The 25,084-nt window shown below is 42.8% G+C and overlaps 1 protein-coding gene across 5 annotated transcripts; it reads left to right on the top strand.

The window, feature by feature from the left end:
* The first annotated feature begins 2,538 nt into the window (after positions 1 to 2,538).
* Positions 2,539 to 16,265, top strand: Prxl2c (peroxiredoxin like 2C). Of its 5 annotated transcripts, none has more exons than XM_076837287.1 (6): positions 2,539 to 2,823; positions 3,050 to 3,118; positions 5,002 to 5,055; positions 5,579 to 5,684; positions 11,556 to 11,687; positions 15,859 to 16,265. In XM_076837287.1, the coding sequence occupies exons 1-6, from the start codon at positions 2,632 to 2,634 to the stop codon at positions 15,876 to 15,878; spliced, it is 573 nt and encodes a 190-aa protein (XP_076693402.1). In that variant the 5' UTR covers positions 2,539 to 2,631; the 3' UTR covers positions 15,879 to 16,265. The 5 variants fall into 5 exon arrangements, with proteins under 5 accessions (XP_076693402.1, XP_076693399.1, XP_076693400.2 ...); XM_076837284.2 differs by lacking the exon at positions 15,859 to 16,265 and adding an exon at positions 13,361 to 15,183; XM_076837285.2 differs by lacking the exon at positions 15,859 to 16,265 and adding an exon at positions 12,685 to 13,339.
* Positions 16,266 to 25,084: the final 8,819 nt, after the last annotated feature.

Raw genomic sequence — 25,084 nt, 5'->3', positions numbered from 1 at the left:
GAACAGACAGGGAACAGTGTTCAGAGATAAGCCAGGAAGGCGGGAAGGCTTGGAAATAAAAGTCATTCACAAGTATTCATTGTAGACTGATTATGTGCCAGTTTAGGTTGCAGATCCACAAATTTAAAGTAGACCAACGGAATGTGAAGTCTATAGGGAAATGACAAGAGGGAATTCTGATCACATCCAAGGTGGAAGGGATTTCAGGAACCATGTTTAGTTCAAGGGAGGGAGAAAATGGACGGGAGAAGGAAGCAGTGCTTCTGAAGTTTTCAGTTATCACAGATAAGTGGAGACTCTGAAATATGATTTCAGGAGTAAGAAGAGTGGGGAAGTGCTTAGGAGAAAAATAAAGCAAGGGGAGAAAGGGGTTGCTTGAAGTGAAGAGTGCCCTTTAAAACTGATGGTCCCAGAAGGCCCTACTGAGAAGATGACATGATGACAGCTCAGTTTTTAAAGACACTGAGACCAATGTGTAGCATGTATCTCCTACTAACTGTGCTTTCATTTCTAGCCTTTATACATGAAAACTAATAATAAAAACAAGGACTAAGGAAGTTATGAAGACAAAAGATCTTAAATGTTCTCTGGTCCAGCCCTGGAAATCTTGGGCAAAAGGTCCAACAATGAGACACCTCAGTGATCAACCAACTTCCTCATCCAGGGCCACCTGGACTTCATATAGGCTGCAGATGCTGTGGCCACCTGCCAGACACAGGAAGTGCGGGCCTGCGAAAAACAGAAAGTCCCATCAGAATCCAGTGTTTAGCTTTAAATGTAAAATGACCTGGGATGTAAGAAAGGCAGCTGGAGGGGAGAGCAGGACGAAAAGTTATCACTGGAGTGTAAAAATCCAGTCTCTTGACAAACAGGAGGTGAGAAAGAAGGACCCCAACCTGACCCACAGAGATGAACTGTGTACCTGCCCAAAGGCACTCAGTCCCAGGGGACTTGCCCACCACAAGAGAACAAATGGAAGTGGGGACAACTAAAGGTATATTTCTTCAAATGAGAGACTGTAAGTGACCCTTGGGAAGACTGTACACCCATAGTACTTAGTCACTGAGGAACTGGGGGAGGAGGGAGACAACCCTTGTGCTCTAGAGGATAAAATGCTGGTTGTACCAATCTGGGTGTCCCTGACCACCAGGTACCTGATCTTGCAAGACTGTTATTAAAGTAAATCCTCCCTTTTTGCTATACTTCGTGGCTCTTAGGCCATTCTCTGAGTTTGGACAGGAGAGTGCATTTTTCACAGAGGTTAATACAAAACAGATGCTGAGGGTGGGGTGTGCAGCTCACTGCTAGGGCACTTGCCCGGTATGCAGGAGGCCTGGTTTCCATCCCCAGTACCACAAAAAGCAGAAGTCTGATGCTCAACCATCAAACTCCATTGCCATCCATCACCACCCTTCACCTCAGTGGATCATCTCACCTGAGTGTATGGTAGGTAACTAGTCTTAGCTATAAACCTTTTGAATAGAACACATGGACTCCTGAAATGTTTCTAAAATAGATTTATTGTGCCCACTGTTTGAAAACAGAATTTTTCTAAAGTGACCAAAATGTTTCATATTTCAAGAGCTGTGGATGACAGATGAATAAAGAGTCAAAATCGCCCTAACTGTGGATAGGAGACATACCGTGATGGAGGACACATTAATGGCATAATCTGTGACATTTTTTCATAATGGGAATTTTTAATTGAGCCGTTCACGTAAGACGTCGTGTCTGAGTCACTATATGTTAATGCGACCCCCCACCAAAAAAAAAAAGCACCTGCATTTAGGAGGGGTGGGTTAAAAACGGATCAGGACAATTTACTTGGCAATAGATACGATGGTCCTGCATAGGAAATCCCTCTTCACTTGCTCGGTAACGAGTTTTCCTGAATAAAACTAAAACGGATTCACACAGCTATGCCCGCGGGGCCGTCCTACCAGGAAGAGCTCAGCCTGAAAACGCGCTGACTGCGGCACTCGGAGGAAAGAGACCGCATCAGCTCGCCCGAATCCCGCGTGCGGGTCAGGCTCGGCCCCGCCCCCCGCCCCACCCCAGGCACGGCCCCCGCCCCGCTCAGCCCCGCCCTCTGCTCCGCCCTCCGCCCCGCCCAGCCCCGCCCTGCTCGGGCACGGCCCCGCCCTCCGCTCTGCTCGGGCACGGCTCCGCCCTCCGCCCCCTCCCCACGCCCTCGCCCTCCGCCCCCCTCCGCCCCCGCCCGGCTCAGGCAAGGCCCAACTCAGTGCGCCCTCCACTACGCGACCTCATCCCAGTGAGCCGCGCTCCGCCTCGCTCCGCCCCAATTAGGCTCCGCCCCGAGTCTCGCCCCGCCCCTCTCGGACACTGCCCCCGTCTCTCAGGCACTGGCCCGCCTCTCGCCCCGCCCCCTCCACCCCCAGCGCCCTCCCCTAAGCTACTTCAGTCCTGAGGGCCGCGTTCAGTCTCGTTCGGCCCCTGTCAGGCTCCGCCCCGTGTCTCGCCCCGCCACGCCCCTCAGCCCTGCCCCTCCGGGTGCGTCTTTCCCCGCGGGTTCAGCCCGGAGTGCGGCGCTCGCCGGGTCCCTTCCCCCGCGGTGCGCTGTGGCCCCGCATCAGGCTGGAACGGACCCCGGGCTCTCGGACGCAGGTCCTGATGGCCGCGCCTGTTACTCAGCAGGTCAGCGGCGGCGCCGCCCCGTCCCCGAGCTCGGCGCTGGCCGGCCCTGAGAGCGGGCAGCCCCTGGCGACCTCCGTGGCCGAGTTGCCCGTGCTGGACGCCACCGGGAAGAGGCTGCCCTTCGGCGCCCTGTTCCGGGAGCGACGCGCCGTGGTGGTCTTCGTGCGGGTGAGCGCGGCGACCAAGAGGGGGTGGCTTCCGCAGGACCTGGCGCCTGCGAAAGGCCCGGCCGGGCCTGGCCTTCCGGTGTCCGCCGCTCCGCAGCGAGGCCACTTCCCAGCCGGCGGCGGCGTAGCAAGGACATCCTGCCCCCCTCGAGCGCTGCATTTCCTACGGGCCCTCCTGGCCGCGGCGCCGCCTTGCTAACTCGCCCTGTTGCTGTGTTGGGTTTCAGCATTTCCTGTGTTACATCTGCAAAGAATACGTGGAGGACCTGGCTAAAGTCCCCGAGCGACTCCTGCAAGTAAGTTTTCCGACAGTGGGTGGCAGAGTGAGTGGCGCCTGTCGTTTATAACCGCCGGAGTGAAGTGTGGAGGGTGCATGACCTGCATCCCCAAATCTTCCATTTCCTCCCATTTCTCCAACCCCTCAAAAAGGGAGGAAAGAAGTTAGAGATGTTTTGTCCTAATTTATTGCCACTTGCTTGTAAACAGTGCTAGCTAGTAATGTGCCTAGTAAATGTTGAGTGATGATCCTCCAAATCAAGTGCTGGAAATTGGTTGTTTGTTTGTTGCTTTTTGTTTTGGGTACTGAGGATTGAACCCAGGGGTGCTTAACCATTGAGCCTCATCCTCAGCCATTTTTTTTTTTTTTTTTTTTTTTTTTTTTGTATTTTATTTAGAGGCAGGGTTTCGCTGAGTTGTTAAGTGCCTCGCTAAATTGCTGAGGCTGGCTTTGAACTCATTATCCTCCTGCCTCTGCCTCCTAAACCACTGGGATTACAGGCGTGTGCCACTGCGCCCAGCTGGAAATTGATATTGTTGTCCCTTTATTTGTGTTACGCTGCCAAATAGTTGTTACTTGTAGGAAAATTGTAATGTGTCTTTTTTTTATTTTTAAGAGAGAGAGAGAGAGAGAGAGAATTTTTTAATATTTATTTTTTAGTTTTTGGTGGACACAACATCTTTATTTTATTTTTATGTGGTGCTGAGGATCAAACCCAGCGCCCTGCGCATATCAGGCAAGCCACATCCCCAGCCCCTGTAATGTATCTTAAAGATGCCAATTTGTATTTGTTAATAGACTGCAAGTTTCACTACTCTGTTTTTCTTCAGGTATTACATAGGTTTGGTCCCAGGTAAGCTTTTTAAGTGAAGATATTAGATAGGCTTTGTAAAACTAAGGTCTGTTTTCAGTAGACCTTATCTATTGGAATGAAAAAAAAATAAAGTTGCCTCATTAAATAAGCCTGCTTGTGTGTTGTGGTTTTTAATTTGTTAATTATCTTTGTTTTTTGCAGTACTTGGGATTAATCTACATCCCCATTGTATCTAGTGGCTTGGGAGGCAGGAGGATCACAAGTTCAAAGCCAGCCTCTGCAATTTAGTGAGGCCCTGAGCAACTCAGCAAATTTTGAGACTAGTATTCTTAAATTTCCCAGGCTGTCCTCAAAATTACAGACCTCCGGCTTCAGCTATCTGAGTAGCTAGGATTATAGGCATGTGTCACCCATGCCTGAGGAATACGTCATTTTGAAATTTTTTTTTTATTTTTCCTCTGCATGCCATTTTATTCTTTCTCTGTGTGTTTGTGTGTGTATGTGTGTTTCCCAAGAGCTGGGGATCCAACCCAGGCCTCACCCTTGCTAGTCAGTACTCTGCCACTGAGCCACATCCCCAACTCACCTTTGTCCTTTTTTTAATTGGATACTTTGTTTTCTTGCTATTTAATTGTTTGAGCTTCTTATATTTTTTGGATTTGGGTTCCCTGTCAGATGCAGAGTTTATTGTTTCTCCCAAACCGTGGGCTTTCTCTTCACTCTAATTATTTCCTTTGCTGTGCAGAAGCTTTGTAATACAACCATGCCTATGTTTGCTTTTGTTGCTTGTGTTTTGGGGTCATATCCAAGAAATCATTGCCCAATCTAATGTCATTGAGCTTTTCCCTGTTTTCTTCTAATACTTTTACAACTTTAGTCTTCCATTTAAGTCTTGGAATTTTTACTTAGCAAAAGAATCATCTAAGTTCATCAGACATTTTAGAACAAATTTCTTTATGTTGCACACAATCTTGCTGTTCCATTCTTCCAGAAGCCTATAGGTGGCATTAGAATGAAACAAAAGAGTAGGATTAGGAGAAGACTAGGAAACAATTCTGCTAACATGCACATGTTTTTTTCTCCCAAAGGAAGCAAATGTCACCCTTATAGTGATTGGACAGTCATCCTACCATCATATTGAGGTAAATATCTACCAAATTGGGGATCTCAGAGATTAAATTTGTTTCAGGTTTAAGTGCTATTCATCTGTACCTAGTGGCTTAAGAGGCAGGAGGATCATAAGTTCAAAGCCAGCCTCTGCAATTTAGTGAGGCCCTGAGCAACTCAGCAAAACCCTGTCTCTAAATAAAATATTTAAAAGGGCTGAGGCTATGACTCAGTGGTTAAGCACTCCTGGGTTTAGTCTCCAGTAGCAAATAAAATAAAGTTTCAGGTGTAAAAATTATGTTAATAGAACAGTGAGGGGCTGGGGATGTGGCTCAAGCGGTAGCGCTCTCACCTGGCATGCATGCGGCCCCGGTTCGATCCTCAGCACCACATACAAACAAAGATGTTGTGCCTGCTGATAACTAAATAAAATAAATTAAAAAACTATATATTTAAAAAAAAATAGAACAGTGAGTATAGGCTAAATTGGCTGAAGTTAAATTATCATTACTTTTTTCTCATTTGTTCTTATAAAAACTCCAACTATTCTCTCTTCAGCCTTTCTGCAAACTGACTGGGTATTCCCATGAAATCTATGTTGATCCTGAGAGAGAAATTTATAAAAGACTGGGGATGAAAAGAGGTGAAGAAATTGCCTCCTCAGGTAAGACAGCATGTTTCAAATAGAATAAGGCAGTGATGTGTTTTCACATCTGTGTATGTGGGAAGCAAATGGTAAATTCCTAAATCAGGCTACTGCTTATGATTCTGGTAAATGATCCAGCTATCCCACACTGAAAGACTTGTTCTCTGAACGTAATGATGTTTTAGCTTTCTGTTGCTATGACAAAATTCCTGAGATAATCAACTTATCAGTCAGAATGGCTACATTGGCTCGTGGTTTCAGAGGTTTTAGTCCGTGCTTGGTTGGCTACATTGCTTTTGGACCTGTGTTGAGGTGGCACATCATGACAGGGAGCATGCACTGGAGGAAACCTCTTCATCTCATGGCAGCCAGGAAGCAAAAAGAGAGGAAAGGGCCAGGATCCCCATGTCTCTTCAAGGGCACCGCCCTTCCCTTTGCTAATGATCTAACTTCCTTCCATGAAGACCCACCTTCTACTTTCTTTTTTTCTTTTTTTAAAGAGAGAGTGAGAAAGGGAGAGAGAAAGAGAGAATTTTAATATTTATTTTTTAGTTATCGGCGGACACAACATCTTTGTTTGTATGTGGTGCTGAGGATCGAACCCGGGCCGCACGCATGCAGGCGAGCACGCTACCACTTGAGCCACATCCCCAGCCCCCCACCTTCTACTTTCTACCACCTCCCAACACCACAGGCTGGCAACCAAGCCTTCAGTACATGGGCCTTTGGGGGTTCCTTACAAACCCTGGCAAATGGCATGGAAGGATGTTGGCAATGTACTTTTGAAAGAAAAGGCAGTTGCAGAACAGTATTTTCAATATGACTGCATTTTTGTAAAAGCAAAAGTAATTTTCACAAACATAAAGATTTGGGTATGAAAGCATGCGTGTGTATGTATGTGTGATGAAAAAAAGTTATAATATTACAACATTTTTGCCCCAAAAATGGAAGTGAAAAAATTGACTTTTTAAAAAATATTTTTTAAGTTGTAGATAGACATAATACCTTTATTTATTTTTATGTGGTGCTGAGAATTGAATCCAGTGCCTCACATGTGCTAGGCAAGCACTCTACCCCTGAGCCCCAGCCCAGAGAAAATTGACTTTTGTACTTTTTACAAGTGTGTTTTACTTTTGTAATTAAAAGAAACACAGCATGAAGTTTACATATTTTCATATCTCAGCACCACGCCTGGAACACTCCATGTCCTTGAACTGAAGAGAACCTTCGGATCCTTTGAGACCCAGCACAGAGAGGAGGAATTGCTTTCTTGGGTGCGACAGCACCTGGCTCCACAGCTGCTCTTACTGCGCTGAGGAGCCAGGTGGCACTGTGCAGCTAGTTGAAGATTGTCATAGCTCCACATTCCCCACCTGACCACGATTCCTGGTGATTAATGGAGCTTAGTAATTACAGTCAAACCCAGTGTGTGTGCTTTGGGTAGGAATAACTCAATTTCTGAAATGCAGAATAAGGCAACTCAGACTCATGCGCCACAAATACTATTTTGAGCTCTAGTCTCTGACACCCACTGTGGTGGATGCTCCCTGGAGAACAGAGATGAATGAGCCCTGCCTTCCAGAGATTTCCATACTGCATAAGGGCTTGTGGTAGAGAAGTGTGTGCTGGGGGCCCGCCTCAGCATCACGAGAGGAAAGGGATCTGGACGGCTTCTCCCAGGAGGGACGTCTCAGTGCTCCCTGAAGGAGCTGGCTGGTAGAGGGAGGGCGAGCAGAATGCTCAGGACACAGATACATGTGTAGGTACACGGAGACAGGACTGGAGAAGTGCAGTCCCTATCTCTGGCCGGACTCTCAGAGCCAGCTGGGGAATTGATGTGAGCCAAGAGGTGGGTCGGGCTGATGCACAGTGATGTGGAGTGACATTCCAAGGATTGTGGATCTGTTCTGAAAGTACTGGGGGAGTCGATCAAATGTCGAAACAGCAAAGTGAGACAGACACATCCCAGTGTGGAGGAGGAACTAGAACCAGCCCAATCAGATCCAGTGATGTCAGTGAGAAGGTTCTGGTAATTAACTAGGGAGAAATGAGAGGCCTCCAGAGGAGATGGAGAGGCGTGATGGACCTGGGAGCCATTCATGAGTAGAATTGCCCTGATCCCTTTGCTGGCATTTTAATTTTATTCCTTTTTTTTCTTCTTAATTTTAATTAATTATTTATTTATTTATTTAGTACTGGGGATTGAACCTAGAGGCCCTAAACCACTGAGCCACAGCCCCACACCTTATTTATATTTCATTACAGACAGGGTTTCACTGAGTTGCTTAGGACCTCACTAAGTTGCTGAGGCTCACAATCCTCCTGCCTTAAGCCTCCCAAGCCCTTATTTTGTATTTTTAGTTCTACTTGTGGTACTGGGGACTAGCCCAGGGGCACTCTTCACTGAGCTATGTCCCTAGCCCTTTTCTGTATTTTATCTTGAGACAGGGTCTTCTTAAGCCCAGGCTGGTCTTGAATTTTTGATCCTTCTGCCTCCGCCTCCCCAGTAGCTGGAATTACAGGTGTGCACCACCATACCCAGCTCACTAGTGATTTTAAAGAAAGCAACCTAAGCTGGGCGTGGCAGTGCACACCTGTGGTCCCAGTCGCTGAGGAAGCTGAGGTAGGAGGGTCAAAGTTTGAGACTAGTCTCAGCAACTTGAGGAGATCCTATCTCAAAATAAAAAATTTAAAAGGTCTGGGGATAGAGAACCCCTGGGTTCAATCCCCAGTGCTGCAAAAAGAAGAGGAGGACAGAAGAAAGAAGGGAAGAAACACAGACTTTATTAAAACTGATGAGCTAGCTTAAGCTTGAGCGCTTGATCTGACCTTCCCCCTGCCTCTACCTCCCTCCCTCTGTCCTGCCCCCACCCCCAGCCCTGCAGTGGAGGAGGTGGCAGCAGATCTGCTGGAAAGGGCAGACTGTGGCCCTTTCCTCCTGGCACACTATTTTCATGTGCTGTGACGGAGTCTCAGCATGTGTAAGGTCTGCTTATCATTTAGCACTTTAGATATAAACTGTGAGTTTCACTTTAGTAGCACCTCATCCATTGCCACAATAAAGGTATGGAGTTGCAAAGAAAATAGGTGAATTCTAAACCAAATGTATGCTTCTAATTATGAGAAGGTATGTTCAAATCTTTTAATGTGCTTTAACTTAAATATACTTTATATAATATGTATAGGTATAAAGCTTACACTGTAAATATTATGTAAACCACTATATTATAGATTTTATGAAATTATATTGTATAATATGCATTTGGGGGGTACTAGGGATCAAATCTAAGGGTGCCCTACCACTGATCTACAGCCTTTTTTCAGGGGAGCTGGGTCTTGCTAAATTAGTTGCCCACACTGGCCTTGAATTTGGCCACTCTCCTGCCTCAGCCTGGGGAGCTACTGGGATTGCAGGGGTGCACCACTGTGCCTGGCACATGTTTTGCTTTATAGTATTAAAGTACTATCTTGACAAATAGAAAATGTTAGATTTTCACAAAATACTTTTTAAAAGCTTGAGCCTGTATAAAGTATAAAGCATAAATATCAGAATTGTCCTCAGAGTAGTCTTATTTGAAAATTAAGGCACTTAAAATACATTATACAGAGTTAACAGTACCCACTTTATAAAGAGAAAGAATAAGAAAATAAGACCATTAAATTGTTTCAAATTGTTTTAAAGTCAAAAAACAAGAGTTGTACACATAAGAACTAAATTCAAACTAGCAAAATTAGATCATGCCTAATGGGAACGATTGTTCAGCTCTAGGCTTTGGCATCTCCTTTAATTGAATTTCTATTGACATGAGATCATCTGGATTTCTGAACATTTATTTTAGATATAGAATTCTGTAAAACAAATTTGATGTTTTACTCATGTCTCTGAGTCAGCACGCCTATTCTTGTTTCGTGGTAAGATGAATGTCACAGTCACAATATAAACATGGAAGAAATCAAAGAGCTGGAAGAAGCAGGGAAATAATATGAATCTGGAACTATCAGGAAGCCAGTGGGTCAAGAGCTGCATAATCAATGTGATATTATTCTGCATATATTTTGGTTTTCATCCACAGTTCCTGGCTCCTAGCTGCCTTAAGGCAGGTCATAGGAACCAAAAATATACTCTAACCTCCCGACCGTGCTGTGTTGGAGCTGGCCATAAAGAAGTTCTCTTTTCTACCTGACCTGATAGTAGATCATGAGACCCCATTTGGGAAGGGGTCCTGCCCGGAAGGAAGGCTGCACAGAGGCCGGGAAGAATCTGGACAGGCCATGCTGGCTTCCCCCACACACCTGTCAGCACCAGATCCAGCCCTCTACAGAGTTGCCCGTACTTCAGGCGTGTCTATGCAGTGAAGTCTCCATAAAAACTCAGGGGAGCTTCACGTGGCCACACATGTGCAGGTTTCTAGAGGGTAGGGTGTGCAGAGGCCCAGGAGGCTTTGTGCACCCTCCCCTGTACCTGCCCTGGCCATCTCTTCATCTGTGTCCCCTGTGGCATCTTTTATGATAAACTGGCAAGAGTCAGGAAGCATCCCGAGTTCTGTGAGCCGGGCAAGCTCGCTGAAGGAACCTGAGAGGGCCCAGGGGAACCTTGGTTTGTAGCCAGGCAGTCACAGCTCAGGGAAAACGGCCGGGGACTGACTGGCATCTGAATTGGCACCTGTCTCAGGGACTGCACCCTCGGCCTGGGGGACCTGATGCTGTCTCCTTCGGACAGTGTCAGGGTTGCATTGCATTGGAGGACACCCCCGTCATTGGTGCAGGATGGCTCCCCTGGTGTGTGGGAGAGCTCCGCCAGTGGGCAGCAGAAGTGGTCTGAGCTGTGAGAGGCCAGAGCAGAGCTGAGGTCAAGTCTGAGTTTGTTTTTCCTACTCAGTTGTCAGTGAAGAGCTAAAAGCGAGACATAAAAGAGACACCAGGAAAATCAGTTGTGGGAGTAGTACAGGGGCTCTGTGGGGAGAGGGACATCAGTGGGAGCAGAAGCAGACCCCCGACGGGGGCGGAAGAGCGGAGGGCAGCTGCCTCTCTGGGCCTCTCTAGGCCTGACGCTGCAGGCTGTCCCCTGTTTGAACTCTCAGGCGGGGCATTCCCATCCAGGCCTACTCTGAGGAGAGCAGCCCTGGGGCCAGCCCTTCCCAGCTCCTGCTTTGTCCTTGCCCCCAAGCCTCACCCCAGGGAGGGGATGTGGAAGCAGCCTTTGGGCTTCTCAGGAGCTCGGGGCCCAGGCCAGCTTCTCACTCACTGGTTAGAACGGAGCCCCATGCCGCATGCACGGAGCTGTGAGGACCCTGGACAGTGTAGGTCAGCTACAGCCCAGATTTAACCACTGGGCCACAGTGTGCCCAGAACAGGGCCGGAGCAGCCACTAGTGCGTGAGACTGAAGAGCAGAGTGGGAGTCGGGTGGCAGCGTTGCCCGCTGAGAACTCCTCCCTGTTGCCTGCTGGGGTCAGACACTGCTCCGAACGCAGTCCAGCCTGAAGCTGACAGGCTTCTGTGGCAGAAAGTGACCTGGGTCGGTCTGTCTGTCATCACTTCTTTGAGAGCAGACGTTCTCACCAAGGACATTATCCCCCTGCTAAGGGGGCATTTGGCATTTTCTGGAGACACGGTTGGTTGTTGCAGCTTGGCAAACAGTGCCAAGAGCACGTGCCGGGTGTCGAAAGCCAGGGTGCTGCTGAGCACCCGACCCCACGCAGACAAAGGATCATCTGGGCCAGAATGTCAGTACTGAAACTGTTCCTTGAAGAAAAGGAAAAAGGACAAATGAGATACAAAGTGAGATGTGACATAAGAAAGCGAATGTCTTGTAGAAATGCCAGCATCGTCTCCTTAACATTTAATGGCGTGTGTGATGACCGCATCTAAAGACACTCTTAACATTCCAGGACAGAGCCCCCACGTCAAGTCAAATCTGCTCTCAGGAAGCCTTCAGAGCCTGTGGCGGGCAGTGACTGGCCCTCTTTTTGACTTCCAAGGAGACCCAGCCCAGCAAGGCGGGACCCTGATTGTAGGTCCAGGTGAGCATGAAAGCCCAGATCCAACCGTGTGCACTTCCTGTGCCTCTTACATGTCCCAAGGCCACCTGTTTTCTGTGTAAAGCAGACAGCATATAAAAGTGGGCACCTGGACCTCACTCAAGATGCCGTACTCTCACGGGGCATCTTTTGTTTTCAGAGGCTTCTGTTCTTTGGCATCTGTGTGTTTGATGAGTGTGCCTGTCGTTCCACGCCCCAGGGACTGCAGGGCTCGGGACAGGGGAAGCCAGCTGTGAGATGCTGATTTGTTTATGGCTATTTCACGCTTTAAAAAGCTCAGCAGAGGCCAGGAGTGTAGCTCAGTGAGAGCATGTACTTAGCGTGTGTTCATCACCCACCACAAAAGAAAAGAAATAGCTCATTGGAGGTGAATGTTTCTGAACAGGAGGAAATCCTTAATACTTTCTGTCAGTGAAAAACTCTATCTAGTCATTTATAGCTAACGGAACTGCAGGACTTGCAGTGTTGGAAAGCAAGTCTGCTCAGGGCAGCTCATTCAGTAAGAGCTACCATAAGCCGGGCACGGTGGCACCTGGTGTGCACACCTAATAATCCCAGCGGCCCGGGAGGCTGAGCAGGAGAATCACAAGTTCAAAGCCAGCCTTAGCAACTTAGGAAGGCCCTAAGCAACTTAGTGAGGCCCTAAGCAACTTAGTGAGACCCTGTCTCAAAATAATCGGGGCTGGGGATGTGGCTCAGTGGTTAATTGCCCCTGGGTTCAATCCCTAGTACCATAAATAGATAAATAACATAGCCATCATAAGTCACAGACTTTTAATGACTTTATTTTTTTAAATACTTTTTAGTTGTCAATGGACCTTTATTTTATTTATTTATATGCGGTGCTGAGTTTTGAATCCGAGAATCAAAGTAAACAGAACCTAGACTATAACTCGCAGCTTACTTGAGCAGATAATAAGGATTGTGGACCTCTGAGTATATTGTAACACAAGGTTTTTTTTTTTTTTTTTGGTACCAGGGATTGAATCCAGGAGCACTTTACCACTGAGCCACATCCTTAGCTCCTTTATTTTTTATTCTGTAGCCCCTTTATTCTGAGACAGGGTCTTGTTAAGTTGCTTAGGACCTCCTTAAGTTGCTGAGCTGGCTTTGAACTTAAGATCCTCCTGCCTTAGCCTCCCAAGTTGATGGGATGTCAGGCGAGTACCAATGCACCCAACTTGTAACAGATGGCCTTAATGCCTTATTTTTAAACCTGTTTTGGGCTTTGTTTATAAAACAGATAGCCTATTAATCATTATTTGGGCATGGATTTTTAGAAGTGATTTGTTTCATTATTACATATATTTAAGAAACAGATGTGATTTTCCAGCTTGGTATCTATGTTCAGTATTCTGCCTGTGTGACAGGACATTTTATTTAATTATATTCAATAAAACCTAATAGGTTATAATTAAAGAATCTTTCTCCTTGGATCTCATAAAACCACTCTTATTTAACCATAATTCTTGTCCTGCTTTATTGCTATAATTAAAAAGTATTATGGCATTGTACAGAGAATATAATGTACTCTAGGTGATTAATTTTCCCCTTTGGACTAATTAAAAGTTGAAGCCCTTTCTTGATTCTAGTAAGAAATAAAATAAATAATACTTAACATGCAAACCTCAGCTTTTGTTCTTATTTTCTTCTAGGTAACAACATCCATTTTATGCACCGTGATAGGAATAGGTTGGATCACAAACCCATAAACTCTGTCTTACAGCTTGTAGGAGTTCCGCATGTGAACTTCACAAGCAGACCTTCTGTCATCCACGTGTGACTTGCCAGTGGTCCTTGGGAACCCGACCTTCAGTGCCAGCATGCAGCACCTTGTGCTTTCTGGGACTGGCCCCTCCCAGCCTCTGAGGGAGGATGAGAGCAGATTCCTTCCAGTTGGATCCAGGTTGAGGCTTCAGTTGTCAAAAATGTGATACATATTTTAAATTTTGTAGCTTTTCATAGCTTTTTAAAAAATAACAGAGTCAGTCTACTTTGGGCTGTGGAGAGCAGCTCAGCAACAGAGCACTTGCTTCCCAGGAACAAGGCCCAGGGTTTACCCAGCACTGCAAAAATAAAAATAAAAATACACGCATACATACTTGTAGGTATATAGGAGAAAACTTTAAAAGTTATAGAACTCTCATGCACAAGGCCCTGGGTTTAATCCCCAGCACTCCCCCCCCAAAAAAAATCATAAAATTAGGAACACATTTGCTAAAATTAAATAACGTGGTCAGTTGTTCAATAAAAGATGGTTTCAGCAATTAAAACATATAAAGGAAATGGAAAACAACTCGACCATTTTATTCAATGAAAAAAGCAAGATATCAAATTCTATAAGCAATATAACCACTTTTTTAATATGTATATGTTTATATTTTGGTATGCTTAGGGAAAAAAACAGGAGAATTGCCAGTATTGTAAGATTACAGTTATTTTTGTCTTCTTTTTCAAACTTCTCTTTATTTTCCAACTGTTCCTAAAGAGCATGATTGACCTTTTTCTTTTCCTTTTTTTTTTTTTTTTCTTTTCTTATTTTTTTTGACTAGGCAAAGATCTTTAAACACCAGAGGACAAATACCTCCTCAGAGGTGCAGATTACTGAGGCTGAGCCCCGCTGGCTTCCATCCTGTTAGTGCTCTTCCCCGGGCACAGACCACGCCCCTGACACCCAGTCACACCAGCTGCCTGTTGCACTAGGGTTTTTTGGTGGGAAGAAAGAAGTGAAGGAGAAAAATATTTTAGGGTCTTTAGGTTTTTTGTTTGTTCGTTTTTAACATGGAGCTGGGGATCAAGCCCAGGGCCTCGCACATGAGAGGCGAGTGCTCTGCCACTGAGCTATATACCACAGCCCATTTAAGATATTTAATTCATGTATTTAAAATATGGTCAGGGCTGGTGACTTATCTCTGTGGTAGGGCACTGGCCTTGCAGGCATGAGGCTCTGGGTTCAATCCCTGGGACTACACTAAAATACATATATATATATATATATATATATATATATATATATATGCACACATATATTATACATATTATATACATGTATATATATATATATATATATATATATATATATATGTGTGTGAAAAGTATGCTTTTTGAAATTTTAAGAATGTGTGAATTTTTAAAACTTTATAACAAATGTACACCATGGTTTGGTTGTACATTCCTAGACAACTACTATTTCTCACCCCCAGATTGCTCTTATTTAGAGAACTATGTCATCTTTTATTTTTCTAGAATCTTAATATTTTTTGGGGGAAGCAGCCGAGAAATACTGATGAAAAATAGTTACATAAAAATATTGGTAATTAGCAAGTATAATACTGCTTTGAACTTATAATACTTTTATATAACATGAAATTACAAAAAATCTATATTTAATGAACCCAAATGTTTGTATTTTTACATCTGTATACTTGACCGGTCATGTTTTAATCAATTAAAATGAAGTTTCTCATAAAATTTAAAATTAGACTTTTTCATGCTATTTTTAATACTAAAGAGTGGTAATTCAGAGCCCTTTGCCAATATCAAACTTAAAAATGCTGGATCATAAGCTTACAGGAAAATCTATGCAGTCATACATGAACACCACATCTTTCTAAGGTAAATAAGTATCCTTTATGTGGCTTCAGGCAGGTAGTTACATTAATAGAGTTCAGGGGTAAATTGCCCACCCAAACAAATGTGTTTTATGTAAAATCACCACTGGGTGTGGTGCCATGTTCACATATACTTGGGAGTTTGAGGCATGAGGACCACTTGAGCCCAGGAGGTGGAGACCAGCCTAAGCAACAGAGCAACTCCCCACCTCTTAAAAATGTGTGTGTGTGTGTGTGTGTGCGTGCGTGCGTGTGTGTGGCGTGCATGCACGCACACAGGTTTATGTTAACAAAACTACATATAACACATGCTGTGAACTATATAAACATCCTCCACATCTACATAATACTGGACTCAAAATTCTGAACAACCTCCCTATGATATGTGCATAGGAATACTGGATAAGAGGATAATACCATAACATTTTGTGGTGTTGATTCTTTGCCAAGTCAAATCCAGGTGTTCTGTATACAGTGGGTAGCATTGGTATGATTTTATTATCATCACTATTCCCATTTTACAAAGAAACATCTTTTTTAAGTTGAGCAGACAATAAAGTGAGGAAGCTTCCACCAAGGCCAAAAACATTCTCAGAAATGAGACTGATGACCACGTTTGACACCGTGGACTGCCCTGAGGAGCTGGGATTCATCCAAGAAACTGAGCAGGCTGTTCCTCGGCCTTCTCCAGTGCCTGGCACAGCAGAGTTAGAACTATGACTCCTGATTCAAGGACAGCCTACAGCTGTGCCTGAGACCTGAGACAAGGGCTGCAGCCTTGTAAGAATGCCATCAAATCCATCCCTAGGCCGAGGAACCCAGTGAGGAAATTTGTTGTAAAGAATCTATGATGAGGGGCTGGGGATGTGGCTCAAGCGGTAGCGTGCTCGCCTGGCATGCCTTCGGCCCGGGTTCGATCCTCAGTACCACATACAAACAAAGATGTTGTGTCCACCGACATCTAAAAATAAAATATTAAAACTAAAAAAAAATATTAAAATTCTCTCTCTCTCTTTTTCTATTTAAAAAAAAAAAAGAATCTATGATGAACTTCTAGGGAAACAAGACTCAGTGAAATGAGAGTGTAAGTTTAATTTTTAAAAATCGTGATGCCTGTAATTCCAGCTAACTTTGGAGGCTGAAGCTGAGAGTCGGTAAGCCCACAAATTTGAGAACAGCTCTGGGCAACAACCATTGAGACCCCCATCTCAGAAAGCAAAACAAAACAAAAGAATTGGTCTAGGGTGTAGCTCAGTGACAGAGCAGATGCAGGTCTGAGGCCCTAATTCTGTCCCCAGAGCTGAAAAAAAACAGTGTTCCAGAAGATAATTTAAGACACAGCTGCAAACAGTACTCATCATCCTCTAAAGGATGACTTTCGTTTAAAAGTGTTAAGATAATTGCATGCACTTTTCAACTTCCACTTCCTCATGCACGTATCTAAAATGAAGTAGTGCTGTTCATATGGTGGCCCTGTTAGCAGAAACACTGGGAACAGTGCAGGGATGCCAGGCTTAGATTGTATTATCAGATGCTTTAAATAGACAATCAGATAAATTAATTCCTAACAGACGACCTAACAGTGGCTTGTTTTTCCATCTAGTTTTCAGAGTCTAAACAAAACCCTTGCAAATTCATACTTTCAAAGGCAAAATATCTGACAGAGGAATGCTGCTCTAAATTCTTAACAATTCAACATGGAAAAAAACAGAATTTGTTTTTGAGCCCAGGAGGTGGAGACCAATTTGATGAATACAAATTTGAATTAATGCATTTTTTAAAAAATATATATAATTTTTGAACAACCAATAAAAAAATAAATAAAATAAAAAATAAAAAAATATATAATGGGGGCTGGGGATGTGGCTCAATCGGTAGCGTGCTCGCCTGGCATGCGTGCGGCCCGGGTTCGATCCTCAGCACCACATACAAAGATGTTGTGTCCGCCGATAACTAAAAATAAATATTTTTTAAAAAATTATATATATTTAAAATGTTCATACTTAAACCTGTGAAGCAGAAATGTACTTAGATTTTCTTTAATTAATTTATTTAGTGGTACTGGGAATTGAACCACTGAGCTATATCCCAGTCCTTTTTTTTCTTAAATATTTTATTTTTTAGTTACAGGTGGACACAATGTCTTTATTTTACTTTATGTGGTGCTAAGAATCTAACCCAGTGTCTCACGAATGCTAGGCATCTGCTCTACCTCTGAGCCACAGTGCTAGCCCCTTTATCCCAGTCTTTTTTGTTTGTTTTTTTATTTTAAGACAGGGTCTTACTAAATTGCGGAGGCTGGCCTCATACTTGCCATCCTCCTGCATCAGTTTCCCAGGTTGCTGGGATTATAGGTGGGTACCACTATCCCAGATGTACTTGGAGTTTGTTGTGGTACACACATAATTCATAATTATGTCTCAATAAGGTATCAATCAACAGAGATCATAGTTGTTAAAGTTTACCAATTAAAATATAATGGACAGCAGCTCGGGAGGATGAGGCAGGATGATCATGAGTTCAAACCAGCCTCAACAAAAGTGAGGCACTAAGCAACTCAGTGAGACCCTGTTTCTAAATAAAATACAAAAATGAGGCTGGGATATGGCTCAGTTGGTTGAGTGCCCCTGAGTTCAATCCCCAGTACCTAAAAAAATAAGTAAATAAAATTTAAAAAAATATATATATATATATAAATATATAAAATGGACCTGAGTGCTGTGTCACACTCCTGTAATCTCAGCAGCTTGGGAGGCTGAGACAGAAGGATCACGAGTTCAAAGCCAGCCTCAGCAAAAAGCAAGGCACTAAGCAAGTCGGTGAGACCCTGTCTCTAAATAAAATACAAAATAGGGCTGGGCACGTGGCCCACTGGTTGAATGTCCCTGGGTTCAATCTAAGTACCCCCCAAAAAAAAACAAAGGTATATAATGGAGATAAATATAAAATTTGCCCTTTCACCATGATTCTGTGGTGCAGTTGTGTGGTATAAAGCACACACACCTGGTGAGCATCCCACCAGCCATCTCCAGGTCTTGGTCCCCATCCTGTGCCGAGACAGTCCCCATGAAGCAACAGCTGCTCACTGAAAGCTAAAATGGAACATAAGATTGTTTTTAAAGTTCTGTAACTCATCACATTCTCTGATTTTAATTGGGTAAATGTAAATTCTGTACCCGCAAGGAATGAAATGGAAAAATAAGAGTAAACCAGCCTGTGATTTCCGCAGCATCTAAATTGGGTGGAACGTTCAGGAGAATTACATAAATGGAGAATGTAGTTGACAAGTATCATTTTGTAAAAATCAGGGCTAAAGAAAGGTACTTTGAATAGAGGCAAATGACAGTGTTTGGAAATGTCAGAGCTGAGTCATGCTTTTAGTGCGAAGAGAATGGATCTGAAGGTGTCCTCAATTTAACATAATCTGTTCGAGTTTTCCAGGTACTTGTAGAGAGAGAATATTCTCAATTTGAAACATGGTCCAGAGAAAAGCCCAATGTAAAGGTCAGCTGTTTCAAGTCATTTGACTGTAAAATGCAACTTTGGAGGTTGCAGGCAATTTAATTTATTTAAGAATTAAAAATGAAGGGTGGGGGCCTGGGTTTTGTAGCTCAGTGATAGAGAGTGCTTGCCTAGCATGTGTGAGGCCCTGGGCTTGATTCTCAGCACCACATAAAAATAATAAAATAAAGATCCATCAACATCTAAACAAATAACTTAAGAAAAAAAAAAAAAGAAGAAGGGTGGGGATGTGGCATAGTGGTAGCAGCTTGCCTAGCACACGTGAGGTCCTGGGTTCGATCCCCAGCACTGCAAGAATAGTAAAATCATATGAAAATAGTTTTCAGAAGAGTACCAATAACAGTGGCATTAGTGAGCTAAGTAGACTAGAGAATATAGATATGTGCTTGGCATAATTATTCTGTTGGTTGTATTTACAGTTCAGATACTCAGTATAAAGATTGTTTATAGGCTGTAGCTGGGGCTCAGTGGTAGAGTGCTCGCCTACAACATACTAGGTCCTGGGTTCGATCCTCAGCATCACATAAAAATAATTAAATAAAGGTATTGTGTCCAACTACAACTAAAAAAAAAAAAATAAAGTTTGTAGATAGAATGATTTTATTACTCCCAACATGAAAACAATTGTCCGTCAATAAATATTTCAAGAAATTATATAATCTTATTTTTGTGGTGTCAGTTTTAACTCTTGAATGTTCTGGTTTGCCTCACAGATTACATGGTCACTTCATTGCTCATCCTCATGATGGATGAAGCAAAGGAAAGTCATGAAGCATAAATGTTAGAACCACACACAGTGAGCTTGATTAATGAACAAGTGTAATTTGAAAACTCCCTTTTCTTCTCCAGCACAGGTGAGACATTAACAAAAATTAACCTTGTATTGTCCCCTACAGGAAATCTCAACAAACTTCAGGGATTTGAGTTCATACAGACCAAGATATGTTGTCACAATATAACTATATTAAAATCCATAAAACATCACACTCAAAACCCTTCTTAGCCACCCATTTAATTTCAACTTTATTTTGAGGTGCTGAGCATATTCCAAACAACCTTACACCAATAAATTGAAAATAATAAGACTAGATTTTCAGTTCTGCAAGTATTTCAACAAAATTGACACAGGTGCATTAAAATAGATTGGAATAGAGCACAGTGGTGCATGTCTGTAATTCCAGTGACTCAGGAGGCTGAGGCAGGAGGATCAAAAGTTCAAGGCCAGCCTGGGAAACTTAGCAAGATCCTGCCTCAAAAAATAAAAAGGTCCATATACAGCGAAATGAAACCAAGCCCCTGTCTCTCACCATGCATAAAACTCAACTCAAAGTGGATCAAAGACCTGGGAATTACCAGAGACCTGCACCTAATAGAAGAAAAAGTAGGCCCTAATCTTCATCATGTTGGATTAGGCCCCAACTTCCTTAACAAGACTCCTAAAGCACAGGACATAAAATTAAGAATCAATAAATGGGATGGATTCAAACTAAAAAGCTTCTTCTCAACAAAAGAAACAATCAGGTGAAGAGAGAACCTACAGTATGGGAGCAAATTCTTACCACACACACATCAGATAGAGCACTAACCTCCAGGATATATAAAGAATTCAAAAAACTTAACACTAAAAAAAAAAAAAAAAACACAAACAACCCCACCAATAAATGAGCCAAGGAGCTGAACAGACACTTCTCAGAAGATATACATGCAATCAACAAATACATGAAAAAGTGTTCAACATCTCCAGTAATCAGAGAAATTCAAATCAAAACTACTCTAAGATTTCATCTCATGCCAGTCAGAATGGCAGTCATCAAGAGTACAAGCAGCAATGGGGCTGGGATTGTAGCTCAGGGGTAGAGTGCTTGCCTAGCATGTGTGAGGCCCTGGGTTCGATTCTAGCAATATATATATATATATATATATATATATATATATATATATATATATATATAAAATAAAGGTCCATTGACAACTAAAATAAATACATACATACATATATGAATATATTTTAAAAGAAAGAGGGCTGGGGTTGTGGCTCAGTGGTAGAGTGCTCACTTAGCATACATGGGGCACCAGCTTTGATCCTCAGCAACAGATAAAAATGAAATAAAGATATTGTGTCCACCTAAAACTAACTAAATAAATAAATATTTTTTAAAAAGAATGCAAACAACATAAGTGTTAGTGAGGATGTGGGGAAAAGGCACACTCATACATTGCTGATGGGACTGCAAATTGGTGCAACCACTCTGGAAAGCAGCATGGAAATTCCTTAGAAAACTTGGAATGGAACCACCATTTAACCCAGCTATCCCACTCCTCAGTCTATACCCAAAGGACTTAAAATCAGCTTACTATAGTAATGCAGCCACATCAATGTTTATAGCAGCTCAATTCACAATAACTAAACTGTGGAAGCAACCTAGATAAAAGAAACTGTGATACACATAATGGAATATTATTCAGCATTAAAAGAGAATAAAATTATGGCATTTACAGGTAAGTGGACAGAGTTGGAGAATATTATGCTAAGCGAAGTAAGCCAATCCCCAAAAACCAAAGGCTGAATGTTCTCTCTGATAAGTGGATGCTGATCCATAATTTCGGGGGGTGGGGCATGGGAAAATGGAGGAACTTTGGCAAAGTGGGGGGGGGGCGGCAGAATGGGGGCAGGAAAGATGGTGGAGTGCGATGGACATTAGTACCCTAGATACGTGTATGGCTGTATATATGGTGCAATGTTAAGTCGTGTACAGAAAAATGAAATGTTGGGCTGCAATTGTGTACAATGAATCAAAATGCATTCTGCTGTCATATATATTTAATTAAAATAAATATATAAATTTATTTAAAAATAAAAAGGGCTGGGGATGTAGCTGAGTGGTAAATATTCCTAGGTTCAGTCCCCAGTACCAAATAAATAAATTAATTAAATAGGTTAGAAATCATGATCTAGAGTTTATATTTATCATTATATTAATATTACTAAGTTTACTATGTTTATATATTATACTCTATATTTAACTATGTTTATATATTATAGTATATATTTAAGTTTTTATAGGCGTTCCATATCTGGGATAATGGGACAAAATGGGGTAAAATTAACTTTCAGAAGAGTTAAGAAATGGAATACCTATAAAATGTATAAACATTTCAAAAAATGAATCAGCTCTGGAAATCTTAGCACAAAAAAACCCCCCAGATCCCAGGGTTTTACAAGTAAATTCCACCAAATTTTCAAGGAATAAATACTTCCAACTTCTACAAGCTTTCCAAAAATAGAAAATGAGGAATTATTTACCTTGTTACATAAATCAGGATAAAGTATATAAGGAAAACTGTAAATTAGATTCTGCCATGATTACATGCAAAATTCTTAAATATTAGCAAACAAATTAAAAAAATATATATAAAATATTTAATTTACCATTACAATGTAGGTTTTACCCCTGAAATAAAAATTTCAAAGAAACAGAAAAAACATACAGTAAAAATTATCTGTTTATAGTTTTTTGTCTGTTTTTTGTTTTGGTTTGGCTTTTTGGTACCTGGGATTGAACCAAGGGGCACTTTGCCCCCGAGACACATCCCCAGCCTGATTTATTTTTTATTTTGAGACTAAGTCTCACTGAATTGCCTAGGGTCTCACTAAGTTGCTGAGGCTGGCTTTGAACTCATAATCCTCCTGCCTCAGCTTCCTGAGCTGCTGGGATTACAGGTATGCACCACCACACCTGGTTCCTGTAAGGGTTTAGAAAGTATATTACACAGGAATTCCTACATGTGTGTTATAGTTTGAAGGAAATTATAGGCAACAAATGAAGGGTGATTCCTTTTGGGATGAAGATGGAGGTGATGAGGTGGCGTACACCCAGAGGCTGTGACTGACTTGGCAACATTTCATTAAGTGAGGGGGGTACGTGGGCATCTGTAAGGTCATCGTCACACATTTCTATTTTTAAATGGTGCATTTTGACAATTAAGCCAGGCTCAGTGGCCCACACCTGTAATACTAGCAGCTCAGGAGGCTGAAGCAGGAGGATCACAAGTTCAAACCAGCCTCAACAATTTAGTGAGACCCTAAGCAATTTTGTGAGATCCTGATTCAAAATAAAAAATAAAAAGGGCTGGGGAGGTGGCTCAGTGATTAAGTGCCCTAGGTTCAATCCCCAGCAACAAAAAAGAAGTGTATGTACATATATGTTCACATGTGCTTGTGTCTGCGTACACACATGTCCGTGCCCTAGTGTGTGTTCCCGCTGTGGGGATGGTGCACTTCACCTGATTCCACAGGAATTGCCCTTGCAGTCTAAATGCTGAAAGGTTGGGCATCAGCAGTTCCATATTTTCATAGTGAAGGGAAAAGTGATTCCCGCGTCTGAGGAATACACGGCTTTACTGAGCTGTGGTCTCGGTCCCCACCTAGAATAGCAGGTGGCAGCTTTCTTGCTTGGGACCTCTGCGTGCTGTGTGCTCCCTGGTGGGTGTTGTGGTCTGATGATCAAGGACAGGATGGTCCTAGCGCCTGGTGTGCCTTAGGTCTCATGGGACAGTTAAAGAACAGATTCAGCTGAAGGTCTGCCTCTTGAATCATTCTGAACATATTTGGCAAGAACTGGAGGAACATCAAAGGAACTAGCAAAACAGGGCAGCCAACAGCCCTTTTCAAGATGCAGTCAATCCCTCAGTAGTTTGAAGAAGGTCACAGAGGATCGTGGTCATTTGAAGTGCTCAAAGGTTTCCTTATGAATTGCTAAAAGCAGCCGGAGACCACAAGTGTAATTAGCCTTATTCAACGAGATGCGATATTTGATCAAAGCTCTTGTGGAAGTAAAATTTGCGTCTAGAAAACCATTCTAAACATCATGCCAGTCTTCCTGCAACACCGTTTTTAAAAATAGGTAAGCAGTCCGAATCCTTTCAAAGTTTCTTTGGAAATCCTGGGAGCACACGGTCACTTCACCTAGGCGCAGCCAGCCTGCAGTCGCTGACATCTCCAGACTGATCTGTAAGGACTTCAGGTGCCACCTGAGTGTGTGTAAATGAGAGCAGCTTCAGATTTCCAAGCAACACGCATCCGCATGGTAGAAGACAGATAGTCCTCCTCCTTTCTGCTTAGACCACTAGGCTTTCCACTCCATTTTTCTAGACTAAATGCCCAGATTTTGATATCTGGTTGTTTGTGTCCCTATTGGCAAGGATGAGAGTCTCCTGTGAATTAATTCTGTTTGCTCTACCTACCTGTAATTCTGTTCACACATACCTACGTTGGGGGGAGACCGGGACAGGGAGAGATGAAATATGTATGTTTTGTCCTTAAGAAAATTAAATACAGCCCCAGAGAGCTTCCTGCAGAGAGACCTGTGGCCAGAGGTGAGCAACTTAAGCATTTTTATATTATTTTCAAAAGAAAAAAAAAAGTCTCCACTTCTGTAATGTTGAGAAATGAAACATTCTAATATTAATTTATAATCCATAAAATGCAAGGTAATCATGTATCCCTATTAAAGATTATAAAAATAATTCTGTTTTCACATTTTCATAAGTCATTTTATTTTCAGATAGAAAAATAGACCACATACAGGGAGTGTGTACACACACACATACACATCCACACTAGACCACACAGATGGAATGCGTATACAGACACATACATATAAGTGCTTGTAGATGCATAAGCTGTATCTGTATATGGAAAAGCTGCAAACTGCTTACCTATAAGGAAGGCACCTGGTAGTTTGGGGACACTGATGAGATTCTTTTTTTTTTTCCTGGTATCAGGGATTGAACCCAGGAGCACTCAACTACTGAGCCCCATTTTTTGTATTTTATTGAGAGACAGGGTCTCACTGAGTTGCTTAACACCTTGCTTTTGTTGAGGCTGGCTTTGAACTCATGATCCTCCTGCCTCAGCCTCCCAAGCCTCTGAAAAAAAAAATATAGTTACTTTAAAAAGTAATAAAAATCCTAAATTATCATTGCACAACAATCTTCCCTACATTATTTGGTACTAATTGTTTATAGGAGATTCAACTAAGGTGGGCATGGTGGCACACACCTGTAATCCCGGCTGCACAGGAGGCAGAGACAGGAGGATGGCAAGTTGGAGACCAGCCTGGGCAATTTATCGACACCTTGTCTCAAAACCATAAAACAGAGATGAAGTTCTGGGTTCAGTCCACAGTATTGCCAAAAAGAGAGGAAGCATGGAAGAAAGCTTTAAAGAAAGAAAGATTTAATTAA

The sequence above is a fragment of the Callospermophilus lateralis genome, chromosome 17 (assembly GCF_048772815.1).
Source record: "Callospermophilus lateralis isolate mCalLat2 chromosome 17, mCalLat2.hap1, whole genome shotgun sequence".
Taxonomy (NCBI): domain Eukaryota; kingdom Metazoa; phylum Chordata; class Mammalia; order Rodentia; family Sciuridae; genus Callospermophilus; species Callospermophilus lateralis.
This window is presented reverse-complemented; position numbering and strand designations above follow the sequence as displayed.

Coding starts and splice junctions, on each gene's coding strand:
- Prxl2c (XM_076837284.2), top strand. CDS start 2,632: ATGGCCGCGCCTGTTACTCAGCAGGTCAGCGGCGGCGCCGCCCCGTCC. Junction 2,824..3,049: donor CCGTGGTGGTCTTCGTGCGG/GTGAGCGCGGCG, acceptor GTTGGGTTTCAG/CATTTCCTGTGTTACATCTG. Junction 11,688..13,360: donor GACCCTGATTGTAGGTCCAG/GTGAGCATGAAA, acceptor ATTTTCTTCTAG/GTAACAACATCCATTTTATG.